Source organism: Dermacentor albipictus, chromosome 1 (genome assembly GCF_038994185.2).
Source record: "Dermacentor albipictus isolate Rhodes 1998 colony chromosome 1, USDA_Dalb.pri_finalv2, whole genome shotgun sequence".
Taxonomy (NCBI): domain Eukaryota; kingdom Metazoa; phylum Arthropoda; class Arachnida; order Ixodida; family Ixodidae; genus Dermacentor; species Dermacentor albipictus.
In genome coordinates, this window is record NC_091821.1 from 217525149 (window position 1) to 217549805 (window position 24657).

General features: G+C 43.3%; 2 protein-coding genes across 3 annotated transcripts in view; one reads left to right on the top strand and one right to left on the bottom strand.

Moving 5' to 3' along the window:
• The first annotated feature begins 3973 nt into the window (after positions 1-3973).
• Positions 3974-6821, top strand: HemK1 (HemK methyltransferase 1). Of its 2 annotated transcripts, XM_070530896.1 has the most exons (7): positions 3974-4036; positions 4173-4333; positions 4414-4499; positions 4559-4772; positions 5428-5445; positions 5519-5748; positions 6545-6821. In XM_070530896.1, the coding sequence occupies exons 1-7, from the start codon at positions 4009-4011 to the stop codon at positions 6789-6791; spliced, it is 984 nt and encodes a 327-aa protein (XP_070386997.1). In that variant the 5' UTR covers positions 3974-4008; the 3' UTR covers positions 6792-6821. The 2 variants fall into 2 exon arrangements, with proteins under 2 accessions (XP_070386997.1, XP_070386998.1); XM_070530897.1 differs by lacking the exon at positions 5428-5445.
• A 246-nt stretch (positions 6822-7067) lies between these two features.
• Spg7 (SPG7 matrix AAA peptidase subunit, paraplegin) overlaps positions 7068-24657 on the bottom strand; it is a 91256-nt gene continuing 73666 nt past the window's right edge. Inside the window, exons 17-19 of the mRNA XM_070530893.1 lie at positions 16673-16839; positions 10011-10088; positions 7068-7382 (exon numbers count right to left, since the gene is read on the bottom strand). Of these exons, the coding sequence (XP_070386994.1) occupies positions 7170-7382; positions 10011-10088; positions 16673-16839 (458 nt within the window). The 3' untranslated portion in view covers positions 7068-7169. The remainder of the gene's footprint in view (positions 7383-10010; positions 10089-16672; positions 16840-24657) is intronic.

Sequence of the window (24657 nt, forward strand, 5' to 3'; positions counted from 1 at the left end):
TACCCAAAGTGCATTTGCAAAGAGTTTGAATAATGTGCACGTTTACTAACCATGGTGCGGTATAAATAACTCCTAATAGCTGAACTTGTATGATGAAATTATCGAGTTTTATTTGCATTGATGGGTTTTACTAAAAACTGTTAGTGCATTTTAGAGTTCAAGGAGTGATCTTCCTGCAACTGTTCTATTGAAATAAATGCTGTATTTTTAATGAGATTGTCAAATGATTCAGCAGCCTGCAGAACTTAGTTCTGTAGCTTCGTCCCTGTTAGCACAAAGAAGTATAGGTTGCATGTCTATATGTTTTGAATGAATGCATTTTCATCAAGTTGTATGTAATGTATTTGCTTAGCGTAGCAGGGAAGCATGTGCACAATGCTTAGTTGCACTGCAGCCTTCATTTAACGTGCTTTGAGATGCGGTGGGCTGCATTCCTGGCTTATCTCCTAGTACTTCAGCTTTTGCATGACAAAAATATTTGGTTGACTTATTGGATTCCTGGATTGTTTGTGTTGCTCTGGTATACACTGATGCCATGAATGCTTAACCAATTTTCTCTGCTTGCATATAACTTACCATTTATAAATGTGAATTTCAAGGCTGTATTTGTATCATTTTATACTATTCACTTTCTGTAATATAATTTCTTGCAGCATTCTATTGTTCATTTTTTTACCCTTATGCATTTCTGTTATACAATGTTCACTAATGTTCACCTTTTTTTTCTCGTTTATCCATCATGTTATGTTTGTGTTCTCTTTATTGTGCACGGTGCCATTCCCGTAGGGGGTACAGACCTTGTCAAGCCGAATGCATTTGGCTTTTTGTCTGTACTCCTGTCATCTGTACATGTATAGATGCAAAATAAACTTGAATTGAAATTCACCGCTGGGATGGATCTTCAAGAGCCATGCAGTTCCTTTTCATCATTGCCTACAAGTCATCACAAAACCAGCTTACTTTGTTAATGGTATGTAAACTGCAGCAGGCTTGCTGCACTGTAGGGCCCATTCTGAGGAAAGTCCCAATTATGGTAGTTTGTAATCAATAAGGACGCCCTGTGGATATCCTCAATCCCCAACCAAATGTCCCACAAACGTCCTTTGGACGATTGGTAAAATGTCCCAGAAGCGTCCTACATCCTCGCAAAAATGTCCTTGGGATGTACTCCGGGTTATGCAATAAGAATAATCCATATTTAAACATCTCTTGGACGTCCGAATATCCCATTATGACGTTCGGGGGACGTTTCTATGAACGTCAATCCCAGGGACGTCCGAATGTCGCGTTTTCGATCTCTGCTGGGCATCTGTAGGACGCTGGTGCTCCAATGGGATTATCTTCAAAGGTCCTGCGGACGTCCGAAAATTTGATTTTGATGTACGATGGACGTTCGTGGGATGTGCAATTCTCTTGCGTCGGACGATCCTATGGACATCCGTAGTACATCATCGGGACTTCTAGGGATGTCCGACGGACATCAAAATATCCTTTGTAGGACGTCCTTTGGACATTCACTGGAGATCTGTGGTCCAGTGGGTGACTGGCGATCCTGAACTCTTGTTCCCTTGCCCGGATATTGATCATTATCTTTGTCTTCTGCATATTAATCTTCAACCCCACTCTTATACTCTCTGTGTTAAGGTCCTCAATCATTCGTTGTAACTCGACCCCAGTGTTGTTGAACAGGGCAATGTCTTCTGCAAATCGAAGGTTGCTGAGATATTCGCCGTTGGTCCTTACTCCTAAGCCTTCCAATTTTAACAGCTTGAATACTTCTTCCAAGCACGCAGTGAATAGCATTGAAGAGATCGTGTCTCCTTGTCTGACCACTTTCGTTATAGGTATCTTCCTACTTTTCTTGTGGAGAATTAAGATAGCTGTGGAATCTCTGCAGATACTTTATAATTTATACTCCTTGATTACGTAATGACTCTATGACTGCTGGTATCTCGACTGAATCTAACGCCTTTTCGTAATCTATGAAAGCCATCTAGAGAGGCTGATTGTACACTGCGGATTTCTCGATTACCTGATTGATGACATGGACGTGATCCATTGTAGAGTATCCCTTCCTGAAACCTGCCTGCTCCCTTGGTTGACTTGAGTCTAGTGTTGCCCTTACTTTATTGCAGATTATCTTGGTGAATATTTTATATAATATTGGAAGTAAGCTAATGTCCCTATACATTTTACATTCTTTAACGTCTTCCTTTTTGTGGATTAGTATAATGTTGGCATTCTTAAAGTCGATAGACAGTTCGTATAAACGGCCGCTAGTTTTTCAAGCATTATGTCTCCACCGTCTTTGATTAAATTGACTGGTAGCTCTTCTTAGGGCAATTCAGATATTCTGGCTCTTATGCCGGGGACACACCGGCTCGTGGGCAGTTAAGAGGGCCCATTTCAAGAGTCGCGAAAGTACTTAAAGGTGTGAAATTTAATAGTGATCAAGCTGAAGACTATGAACGATGGATTATAGAGAACACATTTTATAAGTCGGCCACTTTTGCAGTATCACTATGAAACGGGCCTGTATTATAGTTAGTTTCATATTGATGTTAAGCCGTGCGGCATCCCAAAAGCGAGTAAAAAAAACGAGGAAAGAAAAGCTCGACGGGTATTGTATCTTTTTTCGGGAGCCTTGATTTACGGCCGGTGTCGAGGTGTTTTTCAAGTACACATACAAGTTCATTCGCGATACTGCTCCCGTGTGTGCTATATGACAGGCACACATCGATTACGGGAGCGGAGAGAAAAACGCTTTATTGAAGGGAAAATCGGCAAGCATATATACAGTTGAGGGATTTATTTGTTTCTTTACTGAAAGAATTTCTAAAATGCGAAACGCTGTCTCAAGCTGCACATTTTTTTGTTGTTGTTGTTGAAAGGATGATGGCATTGTCGTTCTCTGGAGAACGAGCATGCAGCCCTTGCTTTTGTGCCTGTCATGCACCGATTGCGCACACGAAGTGCACTAGGGTAACACCCCTTAAACTTCGTAAAGTAGTGACACTCTCCCGCTCCGCCTTCACTCCGCCTCGTTTCTCCTCTCTTTCACTCTACCTTCTCGACCGTGGCGCCGCCTACACTGCTCGAGTGTAGCGACGGCGCCAACATGCGCTCCTCGCCACTCCGTAGACGCTTCTCAAGCAAAAATGGCGCTGATGCACGGCGCGAGGGCCCACGTGATGCAATTAGGCCAATAGCGACGCGGCGTCGGGCTAGGCAAGAGCACGCGAGGAGGAGGCGACATTCTTCAAAGCGTGGCTGTACTTTACGAAGCTTAAGGGGTTTTACAACAGGGTGCCTTGATGCGCCCTCTCGCCCCCGTGCAGGGGTGGGAGGACGCATCCAGGTACTCTAAAGTGCACCACTGGTGAGATCCTCCGTGGATGAAGATGTGCAGGCTGACCTTGCTGCTTGAAAGCATATTTGAGTAGTGAAAAGAGAGGCAAGGAAAAAAATAAATCAGTTGTGGAATAGGTGGGAGGGCAGATAGGTAAATGCCTTCGAAGTCCACGCAGAAACAGAAATGTAGGAATGTTAGGGGCCGCCACACCGTTCAATGACCCGGTGAATGTTGGAGTGCGACAGTGACTGACGGTGGCGCCGCCGTTGTGAACCACTTGCTCTCATTCCTTCATGCTCTTATGCCAATATACAAAAGGTCGCAGGGAAGAGGTAGCTAAATTGCCGAAGTTGCTTGATCCACAGAGAGTTCTACCAGTGCAGCCGGCGAAACACGTACTAGCCAGCGTTCAAACTGCGCGCGCCCGAAAAATGTGGCTCAGGTGTTCACATCAGCCGCTTGTGCGCAACAGTAATTTTGGCCGCTCACGGGATTATTTAGAGTGTACTACAGTACACTCTAATTTGGTTATGGGAATTCATTGTGCGTTCTTTTTTTTAACTAGGTAGGAAATTAAACAGTATACATAATTTACACTCACGTCATTTTCGGCAGCTTCCATGACCGCGTCCGCCATTGCTGAGTACACAAACTTTATGAACGGTTGCCGAGTACCTACCCAAAGTTGGTTCTTTATTCTATGGTCCTGCTTTGTGGCTTGATTGGTTTGATTAGTTTGACAGCTTAGCTTTTTTTTTTCTCTTTTAAGTCTCCCTCTCTCTCTCTTGTTTCATTCATAGCGGAATTTTTGTGGTTTCAGCGTTTGGTTTCAGCATGAGGCAGGCTTGTTCATGCTCAGCCGTTCAGTTCACAAACTATTGGATGCGTATGTTTAGTCATGCCGGAATCGAGCCAGAAGAGGCAAAAGCTTCACTCAACTGTTTTTTTAGCAGTGTACTTGGCAGAGTTACGGCGTTAAAGGTTTGTAAATATGTAGTATTTCACCTAATAGACCGATGAAAAAGAAAGAATAGAGACAGAGACCTTTCTTTTTCTCCCAGATTCACGCACGTCCCGAAAGCGTAAAGCGCATTCTACCACGGCATATGAATCGGCTAAACTTCTACTGCCAGAGAAGAGCACAAAGGTTAATCGAACTTTAGATATTAGACACACAATATCGTAACTCTTTGTTTGTTCGTGTAGGTTGCCTGTTCAATATATCTTGGGAGAGTGGACGTTTCACGGATTGCCATTGAAAATGTGCCCACCAATATTCATTCCAAGACCCGAAACAGAAACGCTGGTGGACATTGTTCTGTCGCACATTAACCGTAGCGACGGTGGCACTGAACATATCTTAGATGTCGGCTGCGGCACAGGTGCCATTTGCCTCGCTCTTGCTTCCCGTACTACTAAGGTATGTGAACGTTCTTACATGATCGGCTATGCCGTCTGATCGGGCGCGTGGCCGGGGTGGGACGCAGACTACACAGCCGATTCTCTCCCCTCCCTCCGTTTTGCGTAAAAACCAAGGTCGCCCTTGCCTGCCACCTCAAATAATGCACTTTTGATGTTTTCTGGTCTTGCAGTTGCTATGCGGGGTTTAGTTTCCAGCATGCACAGATCACTGTGAAAATTCAACACAAGTGCTGAAATAGACCGGAATGAACTGTGAATTCACAATTTTAAGTATGGAACATGAAAATGGCAGGTATTTTACATGAATTTTCAGTAGCCATGTACATAAATAACGGCCGAAAAAATAAATTGTAGGTTGCGTGGGAACATCTGAACCCACAAAGTGGATGTGGTAGTCAAGGAAAATGTTCTGTAGTACAGTACGTATTATGTCAGGTATTTACGACATAATCAGGGTTTTATTAATGAACGGTATATTTGTTTTCATCAAAATGTCTTTCTAGTGTTTGCATCACCAAAAGTAAAAACTTAGTGGGGTGGCAATTCTTCCAGCACACGTAAAATCATAGAATGTAGAGTGCTATGTTGTGTTAAAAAAAAAGAAAAGCGACTGCCCATGTGCGAAAATTGTCCCGACTTTCTTTTTCTTTCAGAGAACGAAAAAGCTGCTTGTACGTATTGCGTTTGCGTACTGGTACTTGAGTATAGTGAAGTTATGTGTGTGTGCACTGTTCATGTTTCTAGGTTCATTACACAGGCATTGACAAAAATTTGGTGGCAGTAAAACTGGCCAAAGAAAATGCATCACAACTGGGCTTGTCAAAAAGAGTTTCCTGCTATGTGGCTGAGGTCACTCCAACTGGCTTGAGACATTTAGAACCTCAGTTAATGAGCTCATTGTATGATGCCATTGTCAGTAACCCCCCTTACATTGCCACTCAAGAGTACTGCAATATTGAGCCAGAAGTACTGAGGTGAGTGATTCTGCACCTGTTTTGTGTGCAGCTGCTGTGTGGTTCTGATGGTGATAGATCTTGTGTCTCCTTTCATTGGCTGGTGTGCATTTGAAGCTATTAAAAAAGAAAATGAAAAAAGGAAGCCGTACAGTTTTCCTTCAAAAATTACTAGAGGGAACTCTGGCGTTGCAAATGTTCAGCTACCATGGGAATGATACGAGACATTAATTTCAGGATTCGCCATGCTACATGGATTTGTCTAATCTTCATGTTTTTGGCTTCAGATGTTCTTGTGGTATTTATCACACTTTTTCTAAATTTCCGAACAATTACTTTTTTAAAATGCATTAAGACTAAGTCTACACACATGAATGATTATTGCGAACTGTTGCCTTTATAGCACAATATTTGGTTGAAAATGGTCAGCTTGCTAAGCTACAAAGTTGTTTGAAGCAAAAAAAGCACAAAGACAAGTCCATGTACAACCTATCATTTTCATGCTAGCTGAACTGTCATACTTGCAGCTCCCATAGACACTAGTGCCAGATTTCCCACCAGTAATCTTTAGAAAACTGGGCAAAAAAAAAATCTATTGGCTTCAGCCATTCAATTGAAGAAGGTGGTTTGCACTGGGCGACCTAAATGTGCAGGAAAGCATGTCATCTTTGTTACTTGCCCTTTGGTGCACCTTTTTCTTTTTAGTATACCACCAGATAGTTTCACGACCATAATATATATATATTGCTGTGGATCTTTAATATTCAGTTGTCATGCCTTAGAAATGCATCTTTAAAGGTGTCAATGCTGCCTTCAGGCATGAAGACCATGCAGCTCTTTTTGCTGGCATCGATGGTTTGGACGTTGTGCGAAGCATTCTGCAACTTTCGAAGACATTGCTCAAAGTTGGAGGGCATCTATTTATAGAAGTAGGGCTCTCGCAGCCACCCCTCATTCAAGCCATGTTGACAGCACAAGAGTACAGCCAGATGTTCAAGCTGCTGGCAGTGCACCCAGACTTCACTTCACGGCTGCGGTTTGTTGAAATAAAACGAATAAAATAAAACAGTTTTGGTGGAGCCAGTGGCAGGAAATGTGCTTGAAAAAGTGTACACCATACAGCTACTGTGGGATAAGCTGTTACACTTAAGCACACATTGGTGGTCCCCACATCTGAGACAAACCAGCACTTCAGCGATCACAATATTGAGTGTGTTGCCCCTCCCCCTCTTCCCCCACTGGTCGTTGACAGTTGTGATGAGCTGCCCCATCACGTTGATGGTGCCTTGGATTCGTCCGTGTGTGTGCACAGTGTTATCATTACATTTGAAGACGCAGGGTACTGTTCTAAACATTTAATTACAGACTGTACACAGAATTGCTCAATGAACTAAACCGAACTAAGCAAAATTAAAGTTGTATAACACTATCAATGCAACTTTCTAGGCTGTGGTAGCAGTAGCACCAGACAAGTTCTGCTGAGGCTTTCCAGGTGACCCTTCTCTCTCGGGAGATGGCTTGCTCTTATTGTCAGAAGAATTGGGGCCCAGGTCAAGAACTTCAATGAGCTGTTTCTTGCCAAATGGGGGTGGCCCGATTAGGGCTTCAATATCTGCATAGTTGAGGACTTCTCTCTTGAGGAGCTCTTTAGCCAACTGCAACAAAAATACATAAGCGCATGAAATTTGCTGTATTATACAGGGTGTTTCAGCTAACTTGGGTCAAATATTAAAAAGAGAAACATAGGTGCTACATGTGTTGAATTGCTGCAGTATTCTTGTGAGCCACATGGAGCACATGACATTTTTTTTTCAATCCGCCAAGCAGGGTAATTAACATTTTAAATATTAACTCTAGTGAAAGATCTTCAATACGAAAGTAGCACTTGTTCTGAAACAGCCTATTATTTAATCTATGATAAGACAACCAGCCTTTCTTTAAAGGGCATGAAAATAAAAAAAAATGCCACGTGACTGCCAGCTAATGCGCCGCGCTTTTAGTGCCCTCAAATGTAAGTTGAACGAATTAGCAAAGGCTGCTCTGTGCACAGCACAGAGATTGAGTGCACAGGCTGCAGCATGGTTTTTACCTCAGTCTTTCATCACACTGTCAGTCTCACCCCTTCCAATGTGTTTCTTCATTGGCCCAAAGAGAAAAGAAAAAATACCTGCGCTGCATCAAATGCTGCCTCTGGTCCCATATTTCATTCACACATGGTCGCCGCTTTTTTGTTGGAAGAATTTCTTAAAACGGTATGCCTCTTTTGCGACTTAACGTTCATCGCAGTCACCAACTACCTGTTCAATCGGTCTCTGTGCACAGAGCAGCCTTTGCTAATATGTTCAACTTACATGTGACGGCATTAAAAGTGCGGCACGTTAGCCAGGAGCCACATCAAATTTAAAACATTTTGCATACTTTGAAGACTGGAAAAAAATTAAACAGGGCAATTAGCATAGATGAAATAATCCGATGTTTCAGAACAAGCACTACAACTTCTGTATTGAAAAATGTTTCACTAGCATTAATACTTTGAAAGTTAATTAAGCAATCTTTGTTAATTACCCACTGCACCAATTGGTCAAAACAATACTGTGGCAATTCAACATGCATAGCGCCTATGCTTTTTTTAATTTTTTTTTAATGCAGTGCCAAGTTTGCTGAAACACCCTGTGTTGTCAACTGCACTGTTTAGTACAGTACATTTAAATTATAACTTTGGGGCTCAAAAATTGCTTGAAAGTCTTGTACATTGACCAGCATATGTATCGAATACCAAGTCCGTATGGCCCTTGATGTGGCGCCAACAGAAAACTTGCGGTGCACTATGACAGCATGGAACTCGCAATTGCGTGCTGAAAATTGGAGCGTGCAAAGGCTATAGGCTGAAACGCATGCATTGCAAGCCACATGCATGTTGCAACTTATTCAACCGCATCATGCCCTGCTTGTATCGGAATCGTAGTAGATCGAGTACAAGAGGAGAAAATAATGCATGCAGTGCGGATTTAAATGGATGCTAAAGAGCAAAAATAAACTGGCTTAGACTGGTATTCTTTCAAAATTCTTTTTTTTTGTTCATTTGGCAGAAAAAGCACGGTTATAGCTGCTGAAAATGAAAGTGAAGCTTCCATTAAAAAAACACCTTTTGAGCTGAAACTTCAGTGCCATTTTGTCAATGCGACGGTTCAAGTTCTTTCTATTATCCCTACAAAAATCCAGGGAGGAGTGTAAAGCTATAAAAGATAGCTTGAGAGTGTTTGAGGATAAGTGCAAATAAAACAAAAATGGTAACACTGTAGCAATGATGCAGTACTTGCACTATCATATAAGGATGAGGAGCAGCTACACTCGCTTACAAACGTTATTGTATAATGCCATTGCAAAAATTAATTTGCACATACAGGGAAAATGTTAAAAGCACATCTAAGACAGAAAGAGTTTAAACATCGGGTACAAGTTTACAAAATCATATACATCATGTACCACCAGCACAAACAAAACAACATAACGTACCAATAGCTGAAACCGCACTACTGGTAAAAGAGGTTATTCTGCACTATTGATAAAGTTGCATTAAAGTTTCTTCACAGTGCACCTGTCACCCTGCATTAAAATAAATTTCATATGCTTTTGAGACCATGTGATAGTGCCTACGTGTGTTAACTGAGATCCTAGTGTCTAGTTGTGAACTTGAAGCAGTACTGAAACTGCTTTGTTGCCACCACTGTTTCATTACATCTGCAAAAAATTTCATTTCCTTTTCTGCACCAATGACCTCCTTTAACGGTACATTTATCTGATCTAGTTGCCACTACTACATCCTAGATGAAGATGTACATGAATTGGTTTGAACCACTACTCCTTTGGCTACGGTGCTAGGCTGTGAATGAAAAGGTTTGACTGAATTTTGCTAAAACTCGTATTCCTTTTATATAAAACAGTAAAAAACAAGAACATTTTGAAAATATTCTGTAAATTTTGGTGAATATGTAATACCCTTTAGATATATTAGCACATTAAACATTTCTTTTTCAGCAAAGGACTAATTTGGGTGCATGGACAAGTCCACTTTTATTCTGGCTATGCTAATTCATGTAAATAAATTTATCTAGTTCAGCAATTTTGTTAGGAATTATTTATTATTGAAGCATAACATAGGCTTTAATAATTATGTTTCCATAGTGTCACAAAATGTCTTTACTAAAGTAAATTCTGTTCACCGTCAAGCACTAAAGACCTAAATGTACTGCAATTGGTGTGTAATAAACATGCATACTCACCAATTTCAGCTTGTCGCTGTTTTCCTTTAATATTTTTTCAGTCTCCTTGTAAGCCCTGGCAACCACAAGCCTTGCTTGCTGTATGCAAGAACATAAGAAGCCTTTGTGACTTACATATTTACACAAGATGTTTAATTCCTCAAAAAGGAGTTAGTGTATTAAAAATTGCAGCATTGAATTTGGTCTTCTACTATATCAATTACATAAAAAAAAAACTCTTTATTCAAAGGGGCCTGTTCGCAATCTGCCTCCACACCACAACGAACATCTATATAAAAAGCATTGCACAAAAACCACTGAAGATGGTTGACGATTGTCAGTATAAGCAAATATTCAAATGCTCGTGTTTGGAGCCAACATTTTGCAGCATACTGGAAACGTGTTTGTTCAGCACAGCGCTACTGTTACTTTCAATGTTTCTCGGGTGATGACGTGTTTAGGGGACATATTATAGCAGTTATTAAATTTAAAAAAAGTTTAAGGCAAGTACATGGGAAAGAAGAGAAATACACTAACTAGACAGAGCTTTAATAATGGCATGCCAACAAGCCTAAATGTCATAATGCAAGTACATGGGAAAGAAGAGAGAATATGCTAACTAGACAAAGCGTTAATAATGGCATACCAACAAGCCTAAATGTCATAATGGTGAATTTATTAGCTCTTTAAGCATTTAACCCCCAAATTAACTTTAGAAAAGCATACCAAATTTCCCAATGTTCTTCTATGTAGTAATGTTTTCTATGTCATTACGATTCTGAGAATATATTGCTTAATTGCTTTCTGTTTAGAAAGAAAAAAGAAAAAAAAAAGAAAGCTGCTTTTGAAGGCAGCTTTCCTTCAATTCCAACTGTAATTCGTCTTTGGTAGTGGAAGCAGCAGAACATCGGGTTGAACAAGTGCAACTTGTCATGGGCAATATTGGTATAGCCTCCCATGACGAGTACAGCTTGGCATTGGGGGTTAAAGGCTTAAGTGCCAAGGATGAGTCTCACTCATTTGGGAATTTCCTTCAGTCAGCTGGCTGGCAAAGACGAGCGGCAGTTGCTTATCATTTTGGTGTGAATACTATGTTACTAGATGGCAACAGTTCTCCAGAAAGCATTTGTGGGCAAGGTTGCTAGAAATGCAGTGGAAGTCTGGCTCTCCTGTGTTTTAATATTGGCAACGCAGAGTTAAGTGGCTATCACGACGACGGCTACCTTTTTCAATGCCAGAATCGTGGTGCTTTTGCACGTTTCTTCAGCTAAAGTAAACAATTAGGCCTGGCAAGCTACAGTGTTCATGTTCAAAGGTTCAACTTGGTACAGATGGTTTCAAGAAAGAGTTCGAGCCTATGGTTGTTTCTCTTGTGTGGATGTGGCTTGATGAAAATGCTCTACCACCAGTGCGTCTACGATTTCTTTTCCCTGGAGTGCCAGGAATGACGCCTTGCATAAAGCATAACAAAAGCACGCTTCACTTCTGGTCCAAGAATTGTCAAGTTTCATATAGACTTTCTGTGGCCATGCCTACCAGCAGCTCAAGAACATGAAAAAGCGGAAGTAATATGCAATAGAAAATAACAAGTGAATCAATCATAAAACAAACTGGCAAGTTTTGGTGGTTTCCCTACTAGCATGAAAAGGGCTAAAGCAAATTTGAAAGCACTACAGGACTTGTTTTTTGTATCTGTAAGTGTCAATAAACTGCTAAAGTGAACAGCAAGGCAAATGGCAAATATTATAGAAAGTTATTTGCTTTTAAAGAATTAATGCACTTGAACATAATTAGTTAATGTTTGTTTCATTGCAAAATTCTGTAGAGAACAAAGCTAGTAACCAGCACATCGGTAGCAGTGGTATAGGTGGTTATACCAGGTGCTCCACAGAGCTTGAACTAAGTTTTAAAAATAGAATGGCACACCATTTAGATGAAGGAGACCAATGGCATATTGTTCGTCGCCTTGAGTTACTCGGAATACATTTTTTAAGTGCGATTAGTTAGCTAATTAGTTACATTTCATTATGAAAACAAATTTTGAATCTGTTTTAGGACATAAGATGCACTTGAAAAGTTGTACAGCATGCTGAGAAACGCCCAGTGATGTTTCCATAACATTAGTTTTTAGAAAAGAAAAAAAAAAATGTCATTGCTCTCTTGTGCTTCTGGACGCCAGCGCTCTCAAATGTGTTTCAAAAGAATGAAGCCGACATGTTCATTGCAAGAGAAAAGAAAGTGATAGGCTATGACGTCCAGTGTACGTCAGCACCTTGATTGTAAATACTAAAATCCGTTATGGTCTCAAATGATAAGGGATAGGCTGCTGATGGACATGGATGCTAACACACTCGTCAGCTTTCGACAGGCACTCGAGATGCGTTCTTTGGAAATGTGATTGAGAGTGTTACAATCTAGGTATGCAAGTGCGCAATGACGTTTTGTTTTCATATTATGTCGACAATGTCATGAAAGCAACCTTACCGAGTGTTTTTGAGAAGGCTATAACTTTTCAAATATGACTTATGACCTAAAAGAAAGATATTTAAAAGCTTGCATAATTAATCACAGCTCATTAGCTATCTAACTGCACTTCCCGCCACTACAAAAGTGGAGCGGCATGGCAGCAGTGAGAGATAAAAGTGGATGTCGAGAGCATTTCTGCATTGCTCTTTCCTATAGGCAGGATACAACGTCCAAGAATATGTGCAAAGTGGCCAACGAAAGCCTTAAAAAGTCTGCATAACCTTTACATATTGTCCACAAAGTGCCAGTATAATAGTAATTGGCTGTAATCATGCATGCTAAGTGAGATAAAAAAGATGTGCTATGAAAACTGCTTCGCAGTGTGATGGAGTCTTAATACTGCTGTATTTCATGCCACATCAGTCCTATGCACGATGCTAAAATCTATAAAAACGAGCTAAAGTGGTATCACTATCACAAAAGTATCACGGCTACAAGACTCTACAACTCAAATGCCACTGCTCTATATGTCACATCCCTAGTATCACATTACTTGACATATCCATACTATTTAGATTACATTGACTCGAACATTTTCGTTGACTGGCACCGACCATGAACACAGTACCCAGTTGCTTGTATCACACCATCCTAGTGGCATTGTGCAGTCATTGTGCCTAGCAAAAGTAATATTGTCGCTTGTTGAACACATTTCACTCGTGGTTCTCTGAAATACTCGGATGTATCTTATCTACTAATATCATTAGTGAACTTGTTTTTTGTTGAAGGTGTAACACTGTAATCTAAATTCCTGGAGAATTTTATAACTAGACTCATTTCAATAAACTTCCTGTGCAGGTACTAATTTATGCAGCAACCAGTAACACTGAATTCCTTTTTCATATGTGTATGCATGTCCACTTGCACAGTAAACAAGAGAACATGTAGTTGATGTGCTCAGTGGGGAGCCAAATGTGTGGCACAAGAACCACGCATGCAAGAGCACTTAAGGCTCCTCAATCGATGTGCGCTCAGTTGCCTTCATAAGCAGTGGCACTTCTTTATCTGTGGTTTCTGCGTGTTGATTCACGGCTTGAAACTGGTCAAAACTTGAGATGTACACGTGCTTTCCCAATCTGCCATGGAGGCATTTCTATTCTACGTCAGAATTTTTTTTAGAGTGAAAGCGGGACGAGAACACTTAAGGACGAGGGAGAGTTATTGATACTGAACCTGGGGCCATAATTCGTAAGGACTTTTAATGCGATCATTAAGGGCCCTGTGTCGCAGAAAATCTGGCATTGGTGTCCAGTGTCCCACGTCTGGCACCCAGTGTGGGACGTTACTTCGGCAAAAGGAATTCTGAACCATGCATACCCAACCACTCTTCTACCACCAAAGTTACTCCTTTGGGGGTACCTTGTCTTTCATTCTTTATGTAGTGGGGATGAAGCAATGCACGCAGCAGTGGGACACTGTCTGGGCGGCAGATTGCGAACTGTGGACGCCAGCTGAGACTATTTTTGCTGTGCCCGTTGTGCCCGCCTGCCGTCCAACCTTAATAAACCTCCTTTCAAACTGGTGGAGGTGTGAGGTATTCAAACCTGGAACTCTGAAGTCAGACGCTACCAACCGCCCCGACAATGCCCGACGAAACCACCCAGCAGGCCGTCGCCCAATCCCCACAGGTTTTCGTAACCAGTGCGCTGTGCCAGCGCGACACTCCCTTCTTTAGTGGAACAGATGACCACGATTTGAAGGATTGGTTGGCGACATTTGAAAAGGTGAGTGGCCACAATACTAAATGGGACGACCCGTCGAAACTATGAAATGTCTCGTTTTATCTCATGGATGACGCAAGCCTGTGGTACCACAACCACGAGTCCGACTTTGCTACATGGAGTGCGTTCAAGAAACGCTTTGCAGACATGTTCGACCGCCCCGCCATGCGCAAACTCCGCGTGAAACAGCACCTCCGCGGACGTGCGCAGCAGCAAGGCAAAAATTTTACTAGCTACATAGAAGACGTGATCGACTTACGTAAGTGCCTGAATACTTCCATGACTAAACAAGAGAAGATTAAACCTATCCTGAAAGGTAATGACGACAATGCCTTTCAAATGTTGCTGGCCAAGGACCCACACATCGTCATCGAGCTTCCGACCTTGTGCCAGAGCTTTGATGAGCTACGTAAACAATGCGTCTTAGTTCGGCGGCCGACAACAACAGACAATTCCCTCGCCGCCTTAACCATAGGTGGTGACCACAATACGCTACTTCGCAAATCAACGAATATGTGCTTAAGGAAGTGGCACAGCAGCTCATGTGTTTGTCATATTTGTCGACTCCAGAAGTGCCTATGCACAATCTAGCGCCATCTATCACAAATATTATTCAGGAGCAGGTCTCCGAGGTGCTGCCGCCCACCTCTCAGTCGACACCTGTTGCCACACCACTCACTCATGTGGCTGCCACTGGACAGCCACCGCGTCGACTGCCAGCTATCCCTCGACCTCTCCGACGGCCACCGGCCCCATTCCCTGGTGCACAGCAGCACATCATAAATCCATGGCGCACGGCTGACAACTGACCAATATGCTACGCTCATGGAATTCCAGGTCACGCTGCATGCTTCTGTCGTCGGCTTTTTGTGGCAGCCCCGGGTGCACCACGAGACCGCGACTATTCTTTCCAGCCCTAGAACTACACGGCACAGGATGCACCAGCTGATATGTATGCCCGAGACCCCCAGCCTGACTCCGCCTTTCAACCCTTCTCTTCCTGTCACTCACCCTCACCATGCCGCTGTTCTTTGTCACCTATGCGTTGCCGACCCAGCACTGAGATGGAAAACTGACTGCTGCAGCTCCAGAGGCACGAGCTGCGTCGTTGTTGACCTGTGTAAGTCCTTGCTTGTCCCCCACCAATTTTGTTCAAGTTTTTGTTGAAGGTGTTCAAACTCTTGCGCTCTTCGATACCGGCGCCACTACATCCGTAATTAGTCAGAAACTTTGCCGCTCTTTTCACAAAGTGACAATGCCACCTACAGCGTTTTCCCTCAGTACTGCAAGCGCATGGCAAATTCATCCAGTTGCAGCCTGCACGGCTAAAGTCGTCATTGGAAACGTACTGTACAACATTGAGTTTATTGTGTTGACTTCGTGTTCACATGATGTGATCCCTATTACACAAACTGTCCCCTATTACAACCTGGAAGAGCTTTCATTGCTGAATTTGTCAATTACCATGCAAGACAGACTTGCACTATCAGTATTCTTGCACTGTGTCTGCTTAAGAATCCCCAAAAGATGGTCTTGTACGTGTTCATCATTAAATTTGAGTGCCAAATGCCAGTTAACTTGGGGTGTGTGATACTGCTTTTAAAATTAATTGGCCAATTGATTGGACAGTTGTTGACTGTCGCCACCACTATCGCCACAGCCAAAAATTTTATTAATTTTTTGGGTACGAGTTCACCAAATGGAGAGCTTGTGCAGCATGTTCCCATCACTTTCACATGACAATATTCAATACAGGCAAACCACATTACAACGAAGTCGCATATGATACGAAAATACCGTCATCATATTCAATATTAATTATGAGCATGTGCTCGTTACATGTTGATATCGCCAAGAAACATTTTATATTTACTTTGTTATATCCAATATATTTGGTATTTCAAGACCCAACTATTTATAGCATACAAGTACAAAATTTAGTTATATATGTATAGATGTATTCAAAATAACCTACATAGGCTACCTGCTTGTGACATTGCATAAATTAAGCAAAGAGCAAAATAAAGCACTGTGCAAACCTCGTAATTCTTAATGTGTCATATATGTAAAAACTCCAAAACATCAGAATTCTGATTTAAGCACAGGGAACTTAATGCACAGCCTATAATAGTGTTTTTTATGCTGGAGTGAGTTTTTTCAGTTGTGAGCAGCTCATCAAACCAATTAGTAATTACTGTACTAATTATGTTTTGAATCCAATGACATTTCATTTTTTTTTTATGCACAAATGTACTCTATGACCTGAAATAAAGGTGAAACAAGTTCTAATTTTTCCTTGGTGTGGAACAGTGTTGGGTTTTACTGGGTTAATAGCTCATATAAAGGTTGCACATGTGAAAAATACTCACTGCCAATGGAAACATTACTAAAATCAATGAAAATACCACACAAAAATTATGTCAGAAGAAAAGGCACCTCATCAATGGTGTTTGCTAGGCGTCGGCTATACGGTTTCTTTCCAACCATAGTTTGGCTCTCATCTTCAGCAGGAAATGAGAGTGGACCTATTACTGGGTCCATACCATACTGGCGAATCATGCCATAAGCCATCTTCCGCACTTTCTTTAGATCATCTTCAGCACCTGCAAGAAACATTAAAGCACAAGAGTTGATTGTCCCACAAGCAACACATTCATCAGTGTAGAAAATATCTGCACACTGTATGCCAACCTATCTTTTGCAATTCCCATACAATCCAGATACAGTTAAACCTCCATTTAACGAAGTCATTAAAAAAGGCAATTTGCTTAACTATATCGAAATTTTGTTGTATTGAAGTTCGATTTTTCATGCAAATAAGTACAGTTACCAATCAATGTTTCTTACATGGAAAGGGGCCACAGAATTTTCCGAATTTCGGGCATATCGAAAAAAGCTAATTTGAATGAGAAAACAATCTTTTTTTATAAATTTAAGAGTTGGCGACGAATGATACGGTTCCATGCCATGTATGTCGACGATATCTTCACATCGGCAGTACGAATTAAGCGAAGCCATGCCACGCTTTCGCGTGCACTCCGCCCCTGTGGCTGATACTCTCGCCCACACTGTGGCGACGCTATCAGAAAAAGCGCGGGCAGCGAGGAACGAATGCTTTGTCTGCCTCTCACTACACTGAGTCATCGAAACTCGAGGTTACGCAACCTCCAATACTAAACGGGCGGGAAGACAGCTTACAAAGTGCCATGCCGTCTCGGAACACCCAATCCTTGCAGATGCGGCAGGTTACCTCTAAAGCAGGGTGTGAGGCTGTATATTCACTCAGCCACACTTACAGCCATGGTCAGCCACGGCCAAGACGCGCCAGAAATGGAGGCGCCTGCCAACTTACCCCTTACACTCCCTCGCGCGCACTTAATCGCGTTACCGCGAGCTTGCTCCCCTCCCCATATTGCCCTCTGCTGGTGCGGGAAGGCAGCAGTCATGAAGCCAGCATCTTTCTTGTCTCACCCTTGCACACTTTCACTCACGCCTAAAGCACAAAGTGCGTGGGGCATGATGGGATCTCATCGCCCTTGGACTTTATATGGAATGTGATGCGGCTCCATTTCGGTGGTCGCTCTTGTTGCGTCGCGCGATTTGAGAGGTGCGTTTGCAAGCAGCTGCTTGTAATTCAATCAATTGACCATCTGCGTCTGCGGAGGTATCTATTTATTGTCTCGGCATTCCTTTGCAGCGGCAGTGAAATTTTGTTATATTGAAATCGCACACAAACACTTGTTATATTGAGATTCTAAATATATGGTGCTCTATGGACATGAAGTTATGAAAAGTTAAATAATTCGTTACATCCATAATTTCGTTATATCGAGGTTTAACTAATTGATTCTGGAAACAATTCCCATTATACAGCACATTCCGTTTAATGGCAGTGCATGTCCTTTAATATTGTGAAATCTAGTGCTTGCAGATTATTCCTAAGCTCTGGGTTTTCTTTAATGTAAAATCCTACTATGAGCTTGCAAGTAATACACCATTATGAATATACCAAAAGGTGCTTTCATGAAGTTATGCACAATTTCTGGTAACATTGGCTAAGGTGAACCAGCATCTTTTCGAACCATGGTATAGAGCACAGCATTAAATTAGCAATCATTTTGCAACAAAAAAAACTTGCACAAATAGGCACCGCAACTGCCACACACCAGTGGTCAGCATGTTTAGTGCTAATTAATGGGGCAAAACTAATCAATCCAAGAAAACTAGATGCTTTTTTTCCATAGGTGATATGAGGAAACTTTCTGAGTGAAATGAGGAATTTTTTTTTTTTTTTAAATAGGCCAAATCCACAAACTGAAACTTTGTGAGATAGAGCTGTAATGACAAGAAAAACTAGGCAACCTTCCTCTAGAGAAAGTATAACTACGAAGTGGGTCAAATAAGGCAAACAAACCACGTGCGAAGATCATATTTTTGATCGAAAATGAGCCAAATCCTGCTGGTGCATGGATGAAAATGAGCCAATTCCACTCGCCCAATAGTAGAGTGCTTACCACGAAATGTGATCAAGGCACCATTGCAGTCTCATATCAAGTTGTGTTCCTGACTTTGTTATACTCTTCAATGCTGCTCAAGAAAAATATCATGCGAGACATTACAAATGAGGCTCCCTGTGCATTCAAGCAGATGAGTGTGCTCTCTCCAAATATTATTCCCAGTGTTTATGAAGCACAGCAGTGCCAATAATTGTCAATGTTTTAATAGCTTTTCTGCTAACATAAGAGCATCCTGAAAGTCATTTCAACAAAGTTTTTGGACCAAAACCGCATGAAATCGAGTGTTTCAAATCAAAAAGAATCAAATCCCAACTTTACATCCTAATATTGGTCAAATGTGATACATAATTTTTCATTATTTGTTGCGGCAAGGTTGCTCTAGCTGACACGTAAAAAATGTCATATAAGTTGCTTTTATAGCATTGCATTATGGTTCAATAACAATTTTTAGCATTTTCCTCAAATTCTGTTTAAGTGGATGTGACTCATTAAAAAAAAAAAAAATCCATTTTAACAATGACTGATCTCATGTTTTTGTTCGGTTCTAGTCCATATGCGTCTGACACAATATCATCAAAGGGTCCGTTTACTGAGACAAATCATTTCAGAATACAGCCCTTCATCCATAACCTGATGGCTTTTATCTTTTGTGTGACATCATATTTTTGGATTGGATTGAATAACTTTAATGAGAGGTCCTGCGAGCTACGGGACGCAAGGTCCCATAGAGCGGGCTACTCCCACGTTGGGACCGGGAGTTGTAACTCCCTGGCTGCATCGTGGGCTCGCTGGACGGCCCAGAGCTGCTCCGCCAGGTCCGTGCTGCGTAATGCTTCTTGTAGCCTGGCGGAGTCTTGATCCTTGTTTGCGTGGGTCCGACCACACGGCCAGAGCAAGTGATGTACGTCTAGTGTGCTATGGCAATTTTCGCAATATGATGTTTTGTATAGGTCAGTCATGTAGTGATGTAGTCTGTTCTGCATGGGGTACGTGTTTGTTTGAAGCATTCTGAACGTGAGGGCTTGAGGTCTGGTGAGCTTATTGTGAGGTGTGCTGTATATTCTGCGGTCTAGATAAAAGTGCTTTGTTATCTCGTTATATGTGGAGGTAGGGTCCCGATTCTCGCTGGGATGGTCACAACCAGAATAGGTGGCGTCGCGGAGGGTTAGGTCTCGCGCGCTCCTGTGAGCCATCTCATTGAGATTGTGAGGGGCGTCCTCGATATCTCCAAGGTGTGCTGGGAACCAGCAGATGGTGTGATGCTGCAGCGGTGCGGATCTATTGATTATTTGTAGAGCTTGGCTTGCAATTGCTCCTTTCTGAAAGGCTTTGACAGCCGAGCGTGAATCGCTGTAGATGTGGGTGGTGGTCGGGTCTGTGAGTGCGAGTGCGATGGCGACTTGTTCTGCTATCTCGGACTTGTGGGTCTTGACTGTGAGAGCGTTTGTGACTTGACCTTGCTTTAAGTGGTGGCAACGAAAGCCTTCCTGGTCGGGTATTGTGCCGCGTCTACGAAACAGGCTAAGATCTTCTTATCACGTATTTCGCGCAGGATGAACGATCTGCGTGCCAGCCTTCTGGGTTGATGGTGCGCAGGGTTCATGTTCCGTGGGAGTGGGCGAACCGTGTAGGAGTTGCGTGTGTCTGTCGGAACGCTTTGATATAGTTTCTCCATTACTGTGGTGTCATGACCTAGTTTGGCTAGGATTTCTCTACCTGGTTTGGTTCCACAGAGTCTTGTCCATTGAGCCCGTTCTTGAGCTTCGGTGATTTCTTCAAGTGTATTGTGCACCCCCAGTTGCAGCAGGAGCTCTGTCTCGGTGTTCTTGGGGATTCCCAGCGCTAGTTTGACTAGCTTCTTCAGTCGTACATCGAGTCTGTCCTTCTCCGCTACCTTCCATCTGTGCATGGCCGCCTCGTAGGTGAAGTGGCATAGCGCAAAGGCGTGTGTTAGCTTGAGGAGATTTTCCTCCTTAAGGCCATGTTGTCTGTTTGCTACGCGTCGTATGAGATTCAAGGCATTATTCGACTTGGTCACGATCTTCTCCACTGTCGCGGCGTTAGAGCCGTTGCTCTCAATGATCATCCCAAGGACTCTGATTTTGCTGACGTGTGGAATGGTTCCTCCGTCTTTTGTACTGAGAGTAATGGAATGTGTGTCTCTGATTTCGTTCTTTGGCTTGGGTCCGCTTCTCGATGGTTTGTAGACGAGGAGCTCCGACTTCGCAGGCGAACATCGCAGGCCGGTGGGAGCAAGGTATTCCTCGATCGCGTCGATCGCTTGCTGCAGAGCGCTTTCAATTGATCCCAGGCTACCTCCGGGGACCCAAAGCGTTACGTCATCTGCGTATATCGTGTATTTGACGTTCTCGATTTGATCCAGTTTCTTGCCTAGGCCGGCTAGCGCAAGATTAAAAAGCGTCGGAGAGATGACTGAACCTTGCGGTGTGCCCTAGCCACCGAGTTTGTATTTCTGGGACTTGATTTCCCCTAGACGGAGGGTGGCCGTTCTGTCGCTCAGGAACGATTTTGTGTAAGCGTAGAGTCTCGTGCCGAGGTCGAGGTTGGAGATTGTGTCGAGTATGTAGTCATGTGATAAGTTATCGAATGCCTTTTCGAGGTCTAGCCCTAGGATTACTCTCGCGTCTCTCGTGTCTGCGTCAATGATCTCATGCTTGAGGAGCTTCATGGCGTCTTGGGTGGATAGTCCGGGCCTAAAGCCGATCATTGCTGTGGGGTAGACATTTTTCTCTTCGAGATGCCTCGAGAGCCTGTTTAGAACCGCGTGCTCGGCTACCTTGCCGACGCAAGACGTCAGCGAGATAGGTCTGAGGTTATTGATGTTGGGCGCCTTGCCAGGCTTTGGGATGAGCACGATGAGGGCCGTTTTCCAATCTTCGGGTAGGGCTCCATTCCTCCAGATTTTGTTAATTTCCTCTGCGAGGGTTTCGATTGAGGTTTCGTCGAGGTTTCTAAGTGCCTTGTTAGTTACGCCGTCCGGCCCCGGCGCTGACTTACTGTTTAGGTTCTGAAGCGCCGTGCGTATCTCTTCGGTTGAGAATTCCCGATCTAGCTCTGGGTTGGATTTGCCGCGATATGCTTCGGCGGTCGTGCCTCTAGCATTTTTGGCCAGCGGGAGGTACTTGTCGGCGAGACGGTCAATGAGCTCATTTTCCGTGGTAATTTTGAGTTCCTCGTGCATGATCCTGTTCAGCGTACGACCCTGATCCGCTTTGGTTCTGGTTCTGTCTAAAAGATGTTTGAGCAGTTGCCACGTCGTCCCGCTGTTGATGCGGCTGTCCACGGCATCGCACACCTCGTTCCATTGCTGGTTAGATAGTTGCGTGCAATATTCTGCAATGAGCCGGTTGAGGGAAAAAATTCTTTTCCTCAACCGTCGATTGTGTCTTTGTTCTTTCCATCTCCTGGTGAGCGATTGTTTGGCTTCGAGCATGTGAGCCAGTCGGCTGTCCATGCTTTGAACGGGGAGATCCGTCTCTATTTCCTTCGTGGACGCCTTAATGTCGGCCTTTAGTTGCGATGTCCATTGTTCAATTGATTCATTGCCTGATCGGCGTTCCGTGTCTGAACTCGCGGAACTTGTCCCAGTCGACGTACGTCATTTTTCTGGGTTCTCTGGATGGGGTGTCAATCGCTGTCTCAACAATGTGATGATCGCTGCCCAGATCCTCGAAGAGGTTGTTCCACTGATAGTTTGGAACGTTGCGGACGAAAGTTAGATCTGGCGTTGTGTTGCGGTTGACCAAGTTACCCGTTCTTGTGGGGTATTCGGCGTTCGTGATGAGCGTTAGGTCAAGTTCATCGGCGTCGTTTAGTAAGTATTTGCCCTTGGCTCTGCTGGCGACGTATCCCCAGGCCGTGTTAGGGGCGTTGAAGTCCCCGGCCACGATCATGGGGTTGTCGCAGGCACGGTAGATCCACAATGAACTGTCTTCAAGTATACAGGCTGTTTCAGCAACAGCTATCTCCAGTTATTAAAATCAAGAGTTGAGAGACAAAAATGACATTTTTCGTTGGCTGAAATTCATAGCAGGGCAGACATAAACATTGCGCAATAATGATGCTCAATAATGTTCATTATAAAAATGAGTAATTGAAGCCAGTCAATGCTCAAGACATATTCACTCAAAAGGAGTGCTAAAACTGGCACTACTATTAGTGGTACTGTCACATGGTATCACAAACAACCGATGCATGCACCTGTGAGCCAGGTAAGGTGGACACAAGCTGAAGAATGTCTGTGTTGCTAAAAGCTGGACACTGTTGTGCCTGCTAGTCCTTCTAGACCAAGGATACTTCACCACCAAACCTGCAGCTTTGAAATGCTCTTGTGACATCGCCGTGCAGGCAATTATGCTCCGATCATCGACGCCCGTTGCCTCCCCCCCCCCCCCTCCTTAGCGACCAAAAACGACCCAAAAGAGGAAAAAATAGCACACTGCGCACTGGTGGTCTCCCCTCTTCGGCGCCGGACACTGATCAGGTTCGGACAACATGATTTCAACGAACTGCCGAATTCGTAAAAGGTTGCTAGAGGTGTCATTTGTCAGCACCCAACCTCAGCATTCCTGAGCCGTTACCTGGACACTGACCTTTGAGAGGGAGAAAGGTACCCCCTCAGTCCAAGTGCAAGTGCGTGCTCGTGAATTATGACGACCCAAGGTTCCCGGATTGGTGTGACTTTGGCCACCGCGTGGAGAAAGGAAAATGGTGATTGATCCCAACCTGGCTAGCTAAGCCGGTACACTGAGGAGGGCCGCAGTCTGTCGACCGAGATCCTTGAATGATGTAAATACCTGTCTAAAGTTTTTCTTCCTTCACTCAACTTGTCCTGATGACTGCTCCAGCATGACGCCAACTCGAGATGACATCGGCCACGCAACCCCAGTCCGAACAACACACACTACGCTGAGCCTATCTTTTCTTTTTCTCTCTGCACTTGTCCACATTCCACACAGAATAAGGTCGATCCTCTAATGTTGCTCATATGCAGCACCCTCCTCACTTTTCATCCCCTACTCCGTCATCTAAAGCTTTTGGCAAGACATTCATAATGCAGCTTCTACCACTACACATCAGTGATATCACATAACTCCTCCCCGATTTCCATGATGTGCAGAGGAACCATTGTAAACACACTCTACACTACAGCACTGCAGGGACTAGATTCGTCAGCCCAGGCCCGGCCTGGGCACGTTGTCTGAAACCTGAGCCTCGTGTCTTCAAGCCCAGCCACGACCTGGGCTCGCTGAAGTAACTAGGTCTACGTGCACATGCAATAAACATGTCATAGCTTAAGTGGTATATCGAAAGACATTACAATAAAACTACAGTTAAAATAAAACATGACAATGAAAACTTTTTTTTATTCCAGTAAGTCTATTAACCACGAGAACGACCTACAAGGGCTCTGCGAGCGCCGCTCACGTGATGTCAGGGTACGGATTCGTCTGCTGCAGTTTGGGTGGTGTCCGGGCGCCTTCTGCAGGGCTTCCGTCTGTTCGGTCTCGTTCTCTATGCTTGTATACTTATGATGGTCGTCTCAAATATACTTTTACCACTTCTTCATTCGTGAAAATTTATTCAAGAAGCTGAAGGAGCTGAAGGAGCAACAACTGAAGGAGCTCAGACCAGCCCACTGTGGGTTTTTCATGTGTGGATCTATACTTTCAGTGGTAGCTCACGTTAATAGTAAAAGCACAAACACAATAATATAGCACATAAGAATCCAGTTAGAATATCATACCTGCCATGAAGCAACAAGCATCTCAGGAACGCTGGTGATATATGGCTTCTACAACCTTTACTTTGATTTTAACCCGCTAAATCATGTTTGCTCACAAGAGTAGTTCTAGGTGTAATAACGAATTTTTGAATTTCTTC